This window comes from Ictidomys tridecemlineatus, chromosome 13 (assembly GCF_052094955.1).
Source record: "Ictidomys tridecemlineatus isolate mIctTri1 chromosome 13, mIctTri1.hap1, whole genome shotgun sequence".
NCBI classification, from domain to species: Eukaryota; Metazoa; Chordata; class Mammalia; order Rodentia; family Sciuridae; genus Ictidomys; species Ictidomys tridecemlineatus.
This window is the reverse complement of record NC_135489.1, coordinates 37,774,492-37,794,281: the sequence shown is the minus strand read 5'-3', so window position 1 is coordinate 37,794,281 and position 19,790 is coordinate 37,774,492. Positions and strand designations below refer to the sequence as shown.

Sequence of the window (19,790 nt, the reverse complement as noted above, 5' to 3'; positions counted from 1 at the left end):
ATTGTTTTATTGAGTCCTTTTCTTAATCTTCCTAATATTTTGTCTACCTTTCAAATATAATAGCTTTAGCACCATTTATGAATAAGCCTCCTTCATATTTCGCCTTTTCACAATTTTTCCCTTTAAGATTTTATCCTAATGTTTACCACTTGTTGTAATGGCATTGTTCATTGTTTTACAATCTTGATACTTTTGAATGAAAAATCATGTGTCTGGGTTAATCTCACATCAAAGCAGCATCATCATGTAATGATGACGCTAAGTTGTATGAAAAATACCTACTGGATATGCTCCATTAGTCACTAATTTTCAAACTTAAAATTCTGTCTTTGAAAAGCTCATCTCCCCCACACCGTTGACATGGCTCCTTCAGTTGAAAAATGTACTTCGGACTTAAAGTGGATTAAAAAAAAAAAAAAGGCTAGGTATTTTTTATTTTTTTTTGGTTGTTGTTAAGCTTAAGGAAAAAAACATAAACTTAAGCACATAAGAGTAAACACAGAACACATAAAATCGATATTTCAAAATAAAACAATCAAAAATAAATGAGTTTATTTTAAAATGAAATAAGGTATTTGTTTTGGTTTTACATGTTATTTAACAAACTCAAGGGGTTAGAGAATTTAACTCATGGAAGTTAGTATTGAGAAAGGCTTCATTAGCCTCCTGAAGCTACCTAATATTGATATATCTGTGAAATGACTATTTTTATCTTGGATAGCAACATTTTAATGAAGGTTTTCCTTTATTTACCTTCAAATGAAAGGAAATAGATGAAGTAGTGCTACAACTGTTACCTACAGGCACCTGTGGATATTGTTAATCTTGTATGAACTTTTAAAATTTTCTTCAAAATGTTGCCTAAATTTTCTTTAGAATCAATTTTTAGAAGTATGTGATTTGATTTCCCAACATTTGGGGGATTTTTCAAATATCTTTTAATCATTCATTTTTAATAATTTCAAAATTATACATGGTCAAAAATATATTATTTACTATTCCAATGAGTTAAATTAAGACTTGTTTCATGACTCAATATATAGTCTATATTTGGAAATGTTCATATGTACTTCGACATAATGCAAATTCAATCATCTTTGAATGCATTTTTCTCAAAATGTTAGGCAGGTCAAGTTGGTTTATGAGGTTGATCAAATTGTCCTTATTTTTACTGAGGTTTTTGTCTTCGTGTTTTATCCTTTTCTGAGAGAGGAACATTGAAATCTCAAACTGTAATTGTGCTTTTAAATTTCTATTTTATTTTTTCTCAATAATTGCTTTAGATATTTTGAAGCTTTCTTATAAGATGCATGTATAGGATCATTACAAGTGCTTTATTAATTGATTCCCTTTATGAAATAACCCTTTCTATTCCTGATAGCATATCCAGTTGTGAAGTTTCATTTATTTGATATTAATAGAGGCTTCTGACAGCAGTAGGCTTGGTGTTGTATGGTATGCCCTTTCTATCTGTTTACTTTCAACCCATTAGTTGCTTTACTTTTAATATACACCATGAAAGATAATATAAAATTGAGTCTTGAATGTTATCTAATATGACTAGATCTGTTTTTTAAATTGGGATTTTTAGTCCAGTCATTTAATGTAACTTACGAGATGCATTTAGTGCCATCTATTTTCTATTTTCCATAAATTTGTTCCAATGTTTTTGGTTTATTTCTGTTTTTCCTTTTCTGCTTCTTTTTAGGCTAATCACATAGTTTTTTAGTATTCTTTGTTAGTTTTTATATTGGCTTTTTGCTGTGTCTCCTTCGATATGTACTGTTGGGATTTACAATATGCCTTCTTCCATTGGTTTCCTTAGGGTCAATATCAAAACATTTCATATTAAATAAACATGTAACAGAATAACTCTACTTATCCTCTCATCTTTTATATTATGGTTCTCATTTATTTTACATGCATATATGTTATAAACACTACCTATAACAATATAATTTCGTACTTAGATTTAATTCTTTTCAGTAAATATAAGACAATAAAAATCATTTAATTTTGCCTACATATCTGTCATACCTGATGTTTTCCCCTCAAATTTCCTTCTAGTGCTATCTGCCCTAATTTTTGAAAGATATTTTTGCTGATCAGGAGATTTTGGTTTGATTGTTTTTGTTTTTCTTTCACCAGTCTAGAGGTATTCTGCTATGTCTTCTGTTCTTCATTGTTCTTGATGAGATGTTAATTTTCTGGCTGCTTTTAAGACTGTTGCTTTATCTTTGGTTTACAGGAGTTGACTATAATTTAACTGAGTGTTATATATGTGTGTGTATATATATATATATACACACACACACACACAGGAGGTGCATCTTTAGGGAGGTTCTTTGAAATAATTGACCCAGTTGTTCATATGTTTCTCCAAAATTGCCATATTATACTTTTTATGGTTTAAGTGTACTTCCCCCATGGGTAGAGGGTAACTTCCTTCATACAAATACTGTGAAAAGAAATATCTAAGAAGCACATGCTAATATTTTAGCACTTGTTTTGGTAACTGGATGGTCAAAAATTATTTATTGAACATTTTGTGCACTCCTGGCTAATATTTGTGGCTTTGTTAAAGACTTGACTTGGCTCTGATTTTTTTACTGCCTTCCTCTGACATCATCTAATCTCAGTAACACAGAATTGCTTTGGCAAAGAGGTTAAGGGCAGGTACCCTGCAGCCAAACTGCCTGGATCTAAGCTATGGAACCCTGGGCAAAACCTACTACTCCCTGTGCTCCAGTGTCCTTTTCCATGAAATGGGATACTTTGACAGCAACTCACAGGGTTCCTTGAAAATTACACTGACTAGTATTTGTAAAGCACCGAGAACACTGGCACACAGTAGGGACTGGATAGATGCTTTGTTAAAAAGAAACAACAAAATGAATATCTCTTCCATATCCCTGGAGTCTGTTTGCTAGGTCTCCACGCTTGCTCTGCTTTAAGCTGCACCCACCTCTACAACCCCCACAAACCCCTCCTCTTTCTCCATTTATATTCAGGCACTCATTGCTGGATGCCTTTCACTCTCATTCTTTGACAAAGGTGTTTCCTTGAAATCAGGCCTAAGGAATGCTCTCTGCTTGCATTTTGGCCAATCATAAAGTTTGTTCTTTGTTCCTGGTAACATTTAACCATGTAACTAATTAACTCCTAATATTGTTTTAATCTGCCTCTTCCTTTCATCTCTGATACTCCCTGTCTTGCTTTTTATGCTCTACTAATACCAAATTGCTTTTTGTTTCCCCTGTACAATGTGCTGTCTCCCCAATCCACCTTTTGTTGATGTTTCCCTGAACCTTCAAAACAGAGTTTAGGAATCTCCTTCCATTCTCAGATTAAACTAACTGTCCTTCTTGCCCTCATTTCTGTTTACATAATATATTGTGACCTCTTCCTCTGTGAGATTTTTCACTTTTTGTAGACAGAGATTATATCTTCCACTTTTGGACTTCTGGTGTGCAGTAAAATACCTTTCCCACAGTAGATACCCAAGAAATATGTCTTAAAATTAATTGGTATTCTTCACCTTAGTTGTAAATTGCTTAAGGTCCAAGGCTATGATATGTATTGTATGTATTATATTGGTATTCAATAAGTATGGTGTGAATTCAGTGCTTCAATATGTTATGAAATTACATATTTTACATTTTCCCCACATATCAATCAAAATGAAATTCTAGAGGCATAATTTCACCATAGAAGGATAATGAGATAATAAGTCCTAAAGGTAGGGCTAGAGAAGAAATGAGCTCTTTTCCCTTTCAGACACCATATTCTGACACTGAAATGACTCTTGGCAACAGATATTTATTTCTTAGCTGTAATAGTCAGCTTTGGATGAGAGTGGAATGCTGATTTTACATCTCAAAAGAAAGATATTTGGTAAAATGTGGCTCGTTTATTTGAATGTTTTAACCAAGAATATTTAATTTTTCTTTTTGTTTATGTGCTTATGCATACCTTAAAAGCTGAGGCAGGAATCAGAAAAATTGAAATCAACCAAGCATTTATTTCATTATGTTATATGGCTAGAGGTGTTGTGTCCCTATATGTAGTTTCTTGAATTCCCGAAAGTTTGAAATAATGTCCAACATAAAGTTACAACAAGTTCTGTATGTGTGTGTGTGTGTGTGTGTGTGTGTGTGTGTTTGTGTTTGTGTGTGCATGTGTGTGGCTGAAGATCGAACACAGGAGCTTGTACAAGCTAGATGGGTGCTCTACCACTGAGCTATACCCTAGCTCTTGTGTTGCAAATTCTTGATGGTGAAAATATTAGAACATATAAATGCTTTTATAACTAGTGACAGTCACAAATTTGGGCAAGAAATTGCAATAAGCCAACCAACTCACTGACCATGCACATCAAAACTCAAATTGTGCTCTTCAGGGAAGGTAATTCTGTATTCTCAGTTCAACGCAGAAATGAGGGAGTTTTAAAGGTTCACTCTTTGAAATATTTAACTACACAATTTATAACGCAAAATTATTTTAAATGCAAATTTGTACCTATTCTGTCATTTCATATGCTCATCCTCTATTTTATTTTTTATCCTTTGCAGACAGCACTACTGTATCTTTAACTTGTTTCGGTACTGCCTTGCTTCTCCCACTGGGATTAAGTTCCATAAGGATAAGAACTTTTGTCTGTTTTATTTATTACTGTACCCCCAGTACCCAGAACAGTGACTGGGTACATGGTAAGTTTCCAATAATTATTTGCTTAATAGGTAAATTGTAAAACAAAATAAAATATATCAATACATGAACAAACATTAGTGAAATTCTTTTCTCACCAACCTCTTGAGCCACACAGACCACAAATCCTACCTTCCTTTGTCAAAGTCAGCCACTGATATCAATGGTGTACGCCCTTTTACACCTATTTCTGTGAGTTTAAACATGTATGGCCATAGAAAAAAATGTGAATTCTACCAAAATATAGAATATTAAAATACCAAATACATTATACATTTAGTTTTTATAATTAAAATGATTTGCCTAGGATGTTTTTCGGTAAGTTGTCTTCATCTTAATATTTCTTAGAAGTAATTTCTTATCTGCACAAAGTTCCTCCCCATCCTTCAAAATTTCAGCTTAGTTTGCATATTTTAGACATACTTCTGCTTATTTATCTCTTCTTATATTGGACATTCATCTTATGCCCAATTTTTCACCACCACAAGTAATACTACTATGGAAAACCTTAGACTAGACCTTTTTATACAAAACGGGGAATATTTCTCGAGTATAAAATGTGATTATTCTATTGAAGAAGGCAAGATTTTAAATTTTGGTAATAGAACAACATAGTCCTAGACATAATATGACAGCTTACACTACTTTATAGACACTAATTAATATCTTTAAAAATGTGTTAGCACAATGGTTGAAAATAAATCATTTTTAACTTACTGTTAATATTTTTTTTTCCTTTAGTACTTCAGATATGGAACATTTTTTTCATGTCCTTGAACAGTGTCTTCTGAAATAGTTCTGTTTTCCTTTTGGGTTGTATTCTTTCATATTGATTTGAAGATTGCTTAGGTTATTTTTATATTAACTTGTATTATATTATAAATACTGCAATTTTCCTCCCTAGGTTCCTTAAGGGATTTAAAATTTTTTTAAAAATTTGTTCTAATTAGTTATACATGACAGTAGAATGGTTTTGACACATCATACATAAATGGAGTATAACTTCTCATTCTTCTGGTTGTACATGATGTAGAATCACACTGGTCATGTAGTCATATATGCACATAGGATGATAATGACCAATTCATACTACTATGCTTCCTACCCCCATACCCTCTTCCTTCCTTTCATTCTTCTCTGTCTAATCCAAAGAACCTCTATTCTTCCCTAACCGCCCCCCCCCAACTCCTTATTGTGAATTAGCATCTGCATATCAGAGAAAACATTTGGGCTTTGGTGTTTTGGGGTTGGCTTATTTCACTTAGCATGCTATTCTCCAGCTCCATCCATTTACCTGCAAATGCCATAATTTCATTCTTCTTTAAGCCTGAGTAATACTCAATTGTGTACATATACTACATTTTCTTTATCCATTCATCTGAGAAAGGGCATTTAGCTTGGTTCCATAGTTTACTTATTGTGAATTGAGCTGCCATTAATGTTGATGTGGCTGCATCACTGTAGTATGCTGATTTGAAGTCCTTTTTTAATAAACCAAGGAGTGGGACAGCTGGGTCAAATAGTGGTCCCATTTCAAGTTTTCTGAGGAATCTCCACACTGCTTTCCAGAATGGCTATGCCAATTTGAAGTCCTACCACCAATGTAAGGTGTACCTTTTCCCCACATCCTTGCCAACATTTATTGTTGCTTGTATTCTTGATAATTGCCATTCTGACTGGAGTGAGATGAAATAGTAGAGTAGTTTTGATTTGCACTCTAATTGCAAGAAATGTTGAACATTTTTTGTATATTTGTTGATTGATTGCATTTCTTCTGTGAAGTATTTGTTAAGTTCCTTAGTCCATTTATTGATTGGGTTATTTGATTTTGGTGTTGAGTTTTTTGAGTTTTTTATATATCCTGGAGATGAATGCTCAAATTAAGATACAGGTGGGAAAGATTTTCTCCCATTCTATAGGCTCTCTCTTCATGTTATTGATTGTTTCCTTTGCTGAGAAGAAGCTTTTTAGTTTGAATTCATTCCATTTATTGATTCTTGATTTTTTATTTCATTGAGAAGTTTTTATTTTTATATAGTCAAATTTAAAACAAATTTAATAAAATTTTATTTTTATGTAGTCAAATTTATGTAGTTAAATTTGTTAAATCCTTTCAATAAGGATTTCCTAATTCTAACTCAAAGCTACATAATACTGTATATTTTTTAAAAATCATGGATGTGCAAATTCTTCCTCTGTATCTATAAAATACACAAAGTAGATCATTATAAATATGCATAATAGATTATATAGATTATCAAGTAAGCATTATTAATCTATTACATAAAAGTAGATTAGCTCTCAGCTGACAAATAAATAATCCACCCTCAGAATATACAATTTTAAATCCCACTCTTGCTATATTCTAGATTCCAAATATTTGTGGGATTTTCTTGGATTCTCTATCCTGGTGATCAGCTTCAGGCCTGCTGCTGGTTTTATGAATAAAGTTTTACTGGGACCCAGGACATCCATTCATGTAGTATAGTCCATGGCTCTTCTCCTACTACAAGGAAGAGTTGTCATTTCAGCTCAGACTTTCTGAATTGCAAAACTGTAAATATTCACTATGTGACTCTAAAGAAAACATTCAAGTACTTTGTTCTTTTTATCCATTCCTGAATCTCTACATTGTTTAAATTTTATGGATTATTCGCTTTTGGCTATGCTTTGCTCTACAGGAGCTTAAGTCCCTAACTCCAACTCAACAACTCTTTTCTTCTTAAGAAAAAAAAAAAAAGTCAGAGGTATTCTTTTGAATTTTTATCCGTGGATACATTTATAATCCTTTCTTGAGCTTCAGTGAAAAATCTTCATTGGGTTTTGAGTATGATTGTACTTAGTATCCTCCAAATATAATCTTCTCATTTATGGAAATGATGTATATTTAATTTTAGCTAGATCTTGCTTGTGTCTTTTCAGTAGTTTTTAATAGCTCTCCCTGAAAGGACTGTACCATCTCTTTGTTGTTTATTCTTAGGAGCTTTATATTTCAGGTTGTCATGTTAAATAACTGTCTCATTAGTTCTATTGCTTTTTTCAGTTTATTTTCTTAGATAACAGAAACACAATAGTATCAGAAAATAATGATAGTCTTGCCCTTTTCTTAAGCAGTATCTCTGTGCCTCATTTATCAAGTTATCAAGATCATTTTATGAGGTTAAGGATTATATTTTCTAAACTGTTTTGTCATTTTTATTAGAAGGAATACACTGTTGCTCTTGTTAGCAATTGTTTCTCAGTATATCTTGAACAAAACATAGCCTTTTCTTTTAATCTGTCTTTATATAGTTATATATATTTTCTACAGTTGGATCTCTTTGAGATTATATCAAGTGATGTTCTTTTTTCTTCTACTTTAAAAAAATTAAAGAATATATGCTAATATTTCCCATTGTGATTGGAAATTTTTCTTGGGTTTAAACCAGATCTTACTTCATATATTCTGAAGCTATGCTGTCATGGGCATTAAGTTCATGATTGATAGATCATACAGATTTTATTTTTATCAATATAAATACTAAAATCTGAGTGTCTAATCATTTTTTTCCTCAAAGTTTCTCTTCTTTTAGATTAGACCTTTTTTTCATGCTTTTTATTAAATTTCTATTTGCCTGAGGTACATCTCTTCTAAATAACATGACTTTTATTTTTATGACTAATCTGTAAATCTACAGCTTTCAACTGTGTAAGAAAACTATTTACAGTAATTATAATCACTAATGCATTTGCTCTTTGTATATTTCAATGCCCTTCCTTTTTCTGTCCTGCAGTTTGAATTGTTCAATTTTTATGGTACTTTTATTTTCCTTCTTGTGGTTTTGGAATGACAAATCTTATTTCCAGACCTCTAACAGATATTTTAAATTATTGCAACTACATTTATTATTATCTACAATTTAACAGTAAGATTTAGCAATATTATTCCTCAAACATAGTATCTCTAAATGTATATGTTTCAAAAGTTCAAAATGCATGTTTTAAAATAAGTTCTGTAGATTTTACAAAGATTCAGATTTTCTTTTATATAATATTGCTAAATGATTTGGGATTTTTGTTCTGTGTTTTTTTCTGGCTTCCTTTCATTTCCCTTCCAGATACAGGAACTTAGGTGGGCCTTATGTATTTATTTATATGTGCATTTTGTGGTGTGTATGTGTGTGTGTGTGTGTGTGTGTGTGTGTGTATTCGCGTGCACACGTGCGTATGTTAAATGAATGAAAATATCACTTCTGTGCCATTAAAATTCCCAGCAAAACAACTAGCAAATGTTTTTGTTTACTAACATGCAAAATTGCAGGCAGCTAGAGCTGGAAAGAACCTTTGAGCTTATCATATTTATCTTAATAATCAATTCATTAACTCAACAAAATTTTTGTACTCATCACATTTCCAGAAATGTAGTTGGTTCCAGGGAGACAAAGATGAACAAATAAGATATGAATATTAGTTGAGAAGGCTTACGTACCACTGGGGAGAGAGGCATGGCACACCAATATGTGTGCATAGAGGTCAAGGTGACAGCCTAGGAGAAGTGTAGCCCTAAGCATGTGCCTCTGACTCAGCCTACTAGCTTCCCCTCAACCAGTGTAGTTCCTAACACATCTGGTCTGTGTTCATCTGCCTTCTGGTTGAGCATCAGTAGTGCACATTTGGACAGCAATACTCAAAAGCAAATTTATTCTTGTTTGGCCCAAATCCATCTTTTAACCTCTTCCATTCTTTGGTCCCAATGTTGGTTTCTAGAGCTCAATAAAGTATATACAAACCTTCACTTATAGCCCTTCAGATATTTGACTTTTCAAAGCCTTTTCCTTTTATGGTTAAGTATTCAAATTTTCTGTATTTCTCCCTCTCCTTGATCTTCTTATAGTGCTGCTCTCTAGAGTGTCAATATGGTCCTAAAACTATGCTTTCCAAACTATATAAAATCCTGCAGACATACTCACTTTAAGAAAAAGTCCAGACAAAAAGATGTTTGCTTACTGAGACTAGATCACACTAAGGCCCTGGAGTTATATCATAATCTCTCATTTGAACAACTCATTGGTTCTTGGCCTTTTTTTCTAAATAAGATGCCATAAAAGCATTAAACACAACAGGTTAACCATATTGAAAATAAAACAGGAAATGATAGAAAAATTGATTAATAATCACACTAAATATGCCAAACACTGTCAGAGTGAAAGAGTCTTATATGATTGCTAGTGCTAGTACATGCTTTTGGTTCCCAGGTGGTAGTAGTTTGCTTTGGTTCATATTAAAATTGGGGTCAACTAAAATCCCTAAATCTTTTTCATAGAAAAAGCTTTGAAGTAAAATGTGCCAATTCTTTATTCCAGTTACCATTCATCTTATGGGTTTCTGCTTGATCATGTCATTCAAAAGCTTATCTGGTCCACCTGGTTTTCTGCCAACTGCAGATCTATATCACTGCCTTTTAGTGGTCCTGAAAGGAATTGCTCCAAGTGTGCAAGGATGAAGAATTTTTTTTAACTGTGTAAAATTTATTTTGAATTGATTTAGCTCAATATCAGTTATACACAATTAATTTTTCAAAAGGTTCATAAAATAATTTTCTTATCCAATACTTCATTAATATCTTATGGTATCACTTGAATACAATTTCAAGATATAAAGCATCATTTATCCTCCTCTAAATTGACACTTAAAGGAATCCTGAGGGTAAATCATGAAAATGGAGAACAACAGCATTTGGTCTGTTAAGCGATGTTTAGCCATATTGAATCAACTGTATATACTGCTACCCACAGACTCACTCCACAAACATATTACATCACAGGTTTTCCTTTAAAAAAATATGGGATATAAACCCAAACAAAGGTAGGCACGTGGTTCTATCAAATTCCTTTAGTTACCTAGCTTCTCTCCACCCTAAAAACAACTGAGGGAGAACTGAATGGGTATCACTCGTGGAGTAAGGCCCTGAAAGAGCTTAGTAACTTCTAGAAAGAAGCACTGTCCACAAGCAAGGCAAGTTAGCAGATGGAAACACATTTCTAATATAGTGATATGTCCAATGTGCAGCAGGAGGTCCAAGGAGACAGAAATTGATTCATGTGGCAATGGCAGGTGGGGGAAGGACTCAGGAACACTTTGCAGACCAGGTGATTGAATTAAGTCAGGCGTTCTTTAACAAATCAGACAAAGAAGAGTACTACGGAAAGAAGAGCTTGCTCATAGGAGAGAAAGAAAGGCTTAAACAGCAAGTGTCCTGATGAGTGAGAAGTTTGCAGTGGCAGAAAGAGACTGAAGGACTTAATGTGGAGGGAGATTGGGGCTGGGAAGGCTAGCAGCAGCTGGGGCGTCTAGGTCAGTGTGCACCACGCTGAAATGTTTTAGACTCCATCCCCACTCCCACGGAGAGGATTGCACATCTCTGCACAGTTTTGTAGCATGATCCTGAGACTTGCTTTTTAGATTTTTATTAAAGACTAAATTAATGGTATTTCTTGCAGATAAGAAAAGAAGACACTAACTCCTTGCTCCTCAAGTTTCCTAAACAAAATCCAAGCTGGCTGCTGTGTCTTTAGATGACAGGTAGATGTTCCCACCTAGCCTCGTCTGTCCCTTCATTTCCATTGTATGTAATAGCCATAAAAATAAGCAATTTAAAACCAAATTGGGTAAAGAATATGTTGGTGAATTTCTAATGAAAATTAGAATAAATATTGTTGAAGGTTATGGATTAAAAACTCATGGATATTCCAATGTCATTTTCAGTATTTAAAAAAAAATACATCATAATTCACAGTGAAAATTGATTATTTGTAAGATTTTTAAGAGCATTTATATTTGGGCAGAAGTATGGAACTTTTTCTTAGACTAATCAGAATGTGCAGATAACCTGTGAATATTTAAAGGAAATCACAGGCCATAGCCACCACATAATTATTAATGCATTATATGTTAACAGACTTTATAAGGAAAACAAAATGCTCCTGACTTCTAAACTAATGAAATTGTAGTTTATACTCAAGTTTGTAAATAAATTTTCGTTTACCTACATGTGTTAATCACTCCCTTTTAAAAGCTTTCTTTTAATTTTCTATTTTTAAAACTTTTTGTTATAATCCATCATCAATGGAGCCCATATACAGAGCACACATGCTTTGTGCCATCATCAGAAGAAAATAGACATCAGTGAAAATGAAATTTGAAATAGCTTAGTAGCTTCAGAAATGTTTTGCAAAGCACTTTTCCTTATTTGTAGTAAAAGCACCATAACGTGCATGTGTAATGAAAATGTTAAAAAAAAAAAATGATTTGGTTTGGAGTTTGGCATTCATTGCTTATATTGTAAGTTATCAAAAATGGTTTTTAAAGAGCATGTGATATTACTTTTGTTTATCATAGAATAGGTATTCTATTTTTTTATAAGACAAAGTTGTGATATTTTCCTTTGTGAGGTCATGTTTGACAGATCTTTCAACATTTGAAGTGGCAAAACATTCATTTGAAATACTTTAAGAAATATTGCAGTAATAGTCTTCACAGGGATTTCTAAACTATTTCCGTCTTAAAGGCAGTTGATTCACTAAGTATTTTTACAGAAACAAAGATGGCAAAATGTCACATGCTTGTAGAACCACAGTTTCATGCTAGTCCCAAATGGCTTATTTTTCAAACAGAGTCATCTCCAAATCTGCATGGGAGGACAAGCCTCTTGCAAAGCAGAAAAGGAAAGACAATAGTTAAGCAGAATAAACATAAGAGGGTTTTCACTGAAGCAGATTTTGCACAACAGTGTCGCCAAGTAACTGTTGTCAACATCTTTTCAACAGCCGAAATGGCATCTGCAAAGCCTGAAGATTTGAAAGGGGGGAAAAAAATATACTTATGCCAAATGTATGTATAAAAAATCTGTTCTGAGGTTTGTGAGAAATAAGTCAAATCTCCCTTTTCCCCCAAAGTCTGCATGGTGTATGTGCTAAGTTACTGAATTCATCCTTCATGCAATCCCAGTTTATTAAAGAGGTTAAAAATTTATAAAACTCTGATGGGATATGGTTTTAATGCTTCATCACACTACCCATCATTTGCTTTTCAATCTAGATCAGAATGATCTTTCCTACTTCCCTGCAATCACCTACCTGCACAGCTAATATTTTCTGAATACCCTCCTGAGATTCTGCCTGGAACTTGTCCAGCTGTATCTGGCTGAAGAGGACCACCAGTCTGAAGTACTCCTGCCACTGTTTGTGAATGTTTCTCTGCAGCTGACAGAGCTAAAGGCAAGAGGGAGGGGAAAAAAAACACAAGTCAGAGGAGGAGAGGAAATTAATGGCAGTGTTCAAGAAGAATGATGGAGGGAAATATAGAAAGCAGTCAATGGCCCATTCTGCTCTGTACGGACCTGACAGGAATTTCACACTCCCTTGATTTTTCAGCCCACTCATGTGCATTCATCAGAAACCAGTCACATCTGGCCGCCAGGATGGGGGGTTAATTTTCTCTAAATGCCTCAGCAGTTTTGTTCTAGCTGAGGCAAACTCTGTGACTGCAAAGCTGATGAGTAAAATATTTCTACTTCACCCAGTTTAACTCAAAACCGATAGCCTCGGGACATATTGAACCTTTCTTTAAAAAAATAATCTTTTGAAGCTTTTTTGAATGGCACATCAGGTCAGGCCAAAGTTTAAAAATGTAACTTGAAGACTTTGATGGACATTGTGGTTTCTTTCTTTCTTTTTTTTTTTTCCCCCTCATAAAGCTTACCATTGCCTGGCAATGTGTGCTTCAGACCATGACAAAACTAAAGAGAATTAACTTAGCCATCAACTGCAGAGGGAGAACAATAACAGGAAAGAAATTTCCAGCTAGAACTCCTTATTACTCTACCTCCCTCTGACCATGTGACATGGAAACATGTCACTGCATGGGAATACAGTGGGCGCAATGTTTAGCAATGGAATGTTTCATACTGGATCTCTACAGTGAAAGAAAGAGTTCCCCCATGCAGTGTTCTCTCTCTCTCTCTCTCTCTCTCTCTCTCTCTCTCTCTCTCTCTCTCTCTCTCTCTCTCTCTCAAATTTAATGTAAAAACCAAAACAGTGAAAGTTTAACCAAAGCAATGCACTTTTTGCTCTTTAACAGCTAGCTTAGCAATACCATACAGAATTACTACAATAAGGTTATTTTCAATGGAATAAATTTAATAAAATTAACTATAAAAACAATTTTTTAAAACAATTATCCACATTACCAAAAAAAAACATTTAAATTTACTGAAAACTGTTTTTTTTTTTTTGGTAATGTGGATAATTGCTTGATATATTTTTCAGAATGTAAAAATTAAGAAAACTCACCAAACACTTGATATCCAACAAGGTTCGTAGAAATCTTTTGATATTTGACTAAAAACATGTTAAGAATATGCTAACTTTATGTTATGTTCTGGGTTGTGATCTGGGTTGTGTGTGTGGGATTCTTTGTAAAACTTCAACAGTCAAGGTATGGATTTGAGAAATCTTCTGTACCTATATTTCAATAAAACAGCTCATTTAAATATAATTATTTTAAACACTTGGCACTGCATGTGAATTGTTTATCATCATTATCCTCAAGTATTCGTTATTATAACCAAAACATGTGTTAGGATGTGGGTATGAGATGTCCCCCAAAACCTTCAGGCAGGGCTGCAGGAACGTTCAGAGGTGAATGAGTAGATTATGAGAGCTCTAACCTCAATAGTGATTAATAATTTGGATGAAATTACCAGCTTGTAACCGTGAACAGGTGGGGTGTGTCTGGAGGAAGTAGATCACAGGGAGTCATGCTCTGGGGAATTGTTTTTGTCCCTGACTTTCCATTTTCTCTCCTCTTTTTGGCTACCATGAGCTGAGCAGCTTTCTTCCACCATGATGTTCTGCTTCCTCTCAGGCCCAGAGTAAAGGATTCCACCGACGTCAGACTGAACCTCTGATACTATGAGCCCCAGAGAAACTTTTTCTCCTTTAAATTGTTCTTGTCAGGGATTTTGGTCATGGTGATGAAAAGCTGGCTGACACGTATATATATTTATGTTCAGGTTATAGAAAGATGAAGCCTCTATTTTTGGTTAATTGGTTTAATGTAGGACCAAAAATACCCATGAAAAACATAGGTCTTTCAACTTACTAAATGTTGAACTACATTATCTAGAGTAAGCTTATGGGTGTTTTTTTTTTTAAAAAAAGATAATTTAGGCTATTAAAGATTACTGCATTACTTTCAAAGAGAAATCCTGGCAAGCTTTTTATTTTTACTTTTTCTCTGTAATATAAGCCAAATTGGACAGTATGTTGTATCTTGATATACTCATTATGGCATTTGGAAAATTTAACTCATTAGAAATGTTCACATATATATGTGATCATATTAAAACTTCACTTAATGTAACAGAGGCAGAGAGTATAGGAGTTAGAAAATGACACATAGGAATAGAGTGGTGGTCCTCTATTACCTGAAGCATGCTTCAGTGATTAAATAATATTAATTAAATTTGTCTTAATAATAAGGTGCATTACAGACCTCTGTTTAAATTATAAATTACTTTAGTCTTAAACTGTGGGAATGGGTAAAGAAGCTGCCATCAAGGGGTAACTAAATAACAACAGAAGAAAAGCAATCATGATAGACATTCTTGAGAACAATCTCACACACATGTTGAAAAAAACTTGGTGACTCTGTACTTGATCTCATATTAAAATATGACCTGATAGCTTAAAGATTTTGTTCTTTAAAAGTGCTAAGTTGGGGATAGGGTAGAGAAAAGTTTATTTGGTAATAAACTAAAATTATCAGGAAATCATCTTTGCTTGTCAAGTATCTGATAGATGAAAATTATACCTAGAAACCTATTTTAAAATATATTGCTAATTAGTTCTTTATATACTGACTTGGTAAGTCATGGTCTAAGTTAAACATTCTGAATAAAGTAGATATGTATATATGCTACTTTCGTTTTAAAAAATATTTTTTAGTTGTAGATGGACACAATACCTTTATTTTGTTTATTTATTTTTATGTAGTGCTGAGGATCTAAAACTTAGTGCTTCACACGTGCCAGGCAAGTGCTCCACCACTGAGCCACAACCCCAGCCCCATATGTGACTTTCTTAACACGGACAAAAAAATCCTCCAACTTTTTCAATTCTACTCAATGTGATTCATTTAGATAGCACAGTTCATAGGTTGATTGTATTCACTGTGAACTTGTTGAATTTACTGACATAGATTCTTTTTAAAAAACAAAACTAAAAACAAACCCAGTTTGCAGTGGAGAAATCTGTATATTGAAGAGTTTAACCACCTTTAGTTTATACTCTTCTAACTTAAAGTTCAAATTCTTAATTATGATATCACACACATCAACCTGAGTTTACAATGACTTTCCTTTGTCTCCCTCTGATTTTTAGCAGTCACCTCTAGATTAAGAGTAGTCATAAAGTCATTCAGAAGCAAAAGGCTTGTAGATCCTAGGCCACAGAGCATCCTTAAAAACAGATTTTAATGCAAAATGAATGCCTGTCTACCCCTGTCAGATATCAGCAAGAAATACAAGGCAAAATTTTATCCACATACATTATGCTTGGAGATTATTGTGACAGAATGCTCAAGACAAAAGTAAGTAGGGACCCACTCTGTTCAAAAATTGGATAATAGACTAGCAAGACAATAAAAGTTCCTAGGTTTCAGCCAGAAAGAATAGATTTCAAGAGAGTGACTATAGGATGAACTCTTTAAACCTCACTGAGTGGAATCGGATATCTCATAAAATAGTTCCTCACAGCAAAATACTACTTTATTTTATTTTATTTTTTTGGAGTGCTCGTTTTAGTTCAATGTTGTGATTACTTAGGCCTAGCTTAGCTCTCAATAGACTCACTTCCCTATCACAGGACTCTAGGATACGTGGAACTACTCTTTGAATGTTGATCAGTCTATCATGAGAAAATAAAAAATTAATATGTTAGTAGCCACCCATACAATAAAAGTCATTTAATAGGTATATTTTAGAGGAATTCCTTAAAGTGCAGGAAATTTTTACTAGTGGGAGCTCTTTAACCTGTGTAAACAAAGAAAGCTGAATGGTAATGTTTTCCACGTCCCCAACTTAAATGATGAACAGCATCTTTGTGTCCTAAGTCTATGTTCAGTAGCCTGCATTCTAGCATAGGGGAGCCACCAAGACCTTAAATTTATCCATCTGTGAGGATTAATGAAAGTCACTTAAGTAGAGAATTTCTTTGAGGACCAAATTAAAAAGAAAAAAGGTCAATAAAAAAAACTGAGTTTTGGGAAAAGAAATCTACAATAACCTTGAAAAGGAAGAACCAGGAAAAGGAAGAATTGAAGGACTTCTTTAATACAACAACCAGTGCCTAGGAAGTCACAGTCTCACACACACACACACACACACACACACACACACACACACACACACACACCAGAGACAATAGATATTCAAAACCAACAAACAGTGTAAAATACTGAAGATGATGGACAGGATGCAAGATCTAATAGTTGGTTATAACAACAACTATTTTAGACAAGTGGTTATGGTTAAAGCCCAAATGTCAAATATCTGCAGATAGTTATCACTAGATAAATATTTCTTAAAACTTACTAAACAGATAAAAACAAACGCCAAATGTTTTCTCTGATATAGGAGGCTGACTCATTGTGGGGTAAAGGAAGTGAGCATGGGAGGAATAGACGATCTCTAGATAGGGCAGAGGGGTGGGAGGGAAAGGGAGGGGGCAGGGGATTAGCAAGGATGGTGGAATGAATGTTATGGACATCATTATCCAAAGTTACATGTATGAAGACACAAATTGATGTCAACATACTTTATAAACAACCAGAGATATGAAAAATTGTGCTGTATATGTGTAATAAGAATTGTAATGCATTCTGCTATCATTTATTTTTTTAAAATCAATAAAAATAAATAAATAAATACACAGATTACCCATGGAGTGGTAGGGGGGACTTACTAAACAGGTAGAACAGACCAGGTTTAACCTGATAAATAGCAAAAATCAAAAATTTCCACCAAATATTTTATTACAGATAGTTAAAAAATATTCTTACACAGGGAAAATAAAGTGAGGATATTAGGAATCAATATTGCTCTTAAAAATTTCATTACAGATGTTGGCCAAAGAAATAAGAAAATATAATAAAAATGTATAGGTATAAGAGTTAGGATGAATGTGCTTATGGAAAATTCAAGAGGATCTATAAATTAACAATTGGAGGTAACAAGAGTGTAGAAATTTTTCTGCACATAAGATCAGTATTAAAACATATACACACACCATTTTGAGATGGAGGTATAGCTCAGTAGTACATGCATGAGGCCCTGGGTTCAATTCCTAATACTGCAATAAAAAATTGTACAAAACCCAACACTTTAAGAAGTCAGCATAACAAATTTTGAATTGTTACAGGAAAAATTCCATTCATAACCAAAAAATAAAATGTAAGGTAGCAAAAAAAATGTAAAGTAAGGTACCTAGGTTTAAATTATTTAAAAATGTGCAGGAATTTGCACAGAGTTATGAATATATTTTTAAATGTATAAAATAATGAATGAAAAAATGTAGGTCTAATGCTTTTATGTGTGAGAAAAGAGTGTCATGGACATGTGACTTTGTACACAGTTGTCTACAGTCTCATCACGTTTCATGGAAGTTGATCTAAAATTCATAGAGAAGAACAAAGGACTGTGGATAGCTAAGACTATAGTGATATAGGAGAACAAGCTCAAAGAATTTGCTATGTAATATATAAAACATCTTGAAGCTGTAGGAGCTAAGAGTAATATCAGCATTGAAATGCATAAACAGAGCATTTGAACATAAAAGACAGCTGAGTAACAGATGCATGTACATAAAATATAGATATTTGATATATGACAGAGATCGCATCACAAATCAGTGTAGAAAGAATGGTGTAATTATCTCTATGCAAAATAAAATAAAGTGAGATCCTTAGCTCATAATATATACCAACATAAAAGCAGGATGGATTAAAATAAAGAAAGTTCATCTTTTAAAATTTGGGTAGAAAATATAAGAAAGTAATTTTATGATCTTGAGGAAGGGAAGAATTTTTAAATAAAATATTAAATTCTAATGGAACTAAGTTAATCTTATCAAAAACTTAACAATAGTTAAATTAGAACACAGAAACAAACCACAGATTTAGAGAAAATACTACCAATGAAGTTCTGGCAAGAATTTCTTTAACATATAAAGAGCCCTTACAAATCAACAAGAAAAATGCAATCAACACACCAGAAAAATGGTTGAATTATGCAAACAGGCAATTCACAGAAAAAGAACCATTTTTAAATATTTGAAAACATGTTAACTCTAATAGAAGAGTACAAATATATCTACCTCATATTTATCAGATTGGCTAATATTTTTTAAAAGTCTGTCCACTAGAAATATTAGTAAAGATATAGAAGAAAATTAAACTCATATAATGTTCAAATTTGCATACAGTGTGACACAGACTTTTGAGTGCAATTTGCCATTTATATTGAAAATGTGCTGTCCCTTTGACCCAGCAACTAAGCTGGGTCTATACACCTTGGATTAGCAGTTGTCTCAGTGTGGTTCCCAAACCATCAGGTTCAGTACCACTTCAGAACTTGTCAGAGATAGTGTCATTCATATCTACCAAACCAGAAACTCTAGGGCCCAGCAATGAATTTTAACAAAATCTCTAGTAGATTCTAATATGTGCTGAAGTATGAGAAAGACTACTTTAGAAAACCTTTCCACTATGTTCTAAAGGAAACATGAAATCATGTTAATTTACAGCAGCTCTTACAATAGTGAAAATTTACAATCTTGTGATTTACAAACAATCTTGTCTCTGGAGTCATGAAAAACTACATTGTAGTATATTTAAAATGATACACTAAAATTGCAAGTATTACATATAGTATTACATCTATAGAAATAAAAACTGAAAAGATACTTTATATTTTAACTTGATGACTACATAAAAATTGTATTAAAATGAAAATGGAATGAGAAACACTTATGGAAGATGAGTGGTTA

At 33.3% G+C, this 19,790-nt stretch overlaps 1 protein-coding gene across 1 annotated transcript in view; it reads right to left on the bottom strand.

Annotated features, from left to right (window-relative positions):
* Ccdc178 (coiled-coil domain containing 178) overlaps positions 1-19,790 on the bottom strand; it is a 395,200-nt gene that overhangs the window by 23,323 nt on the left and 352,087 nt on the right. The window contains exon 21 of the mRNA XM_078030207.1: positions 12,822-12,956. Coding sequence (XP_077886333.1) covers positions 12,822-12,956 — 135 coding nt within the window. The remainder of the gene's footprint in view (positions 1-12,821; positions 12,957-19,790) is intronic.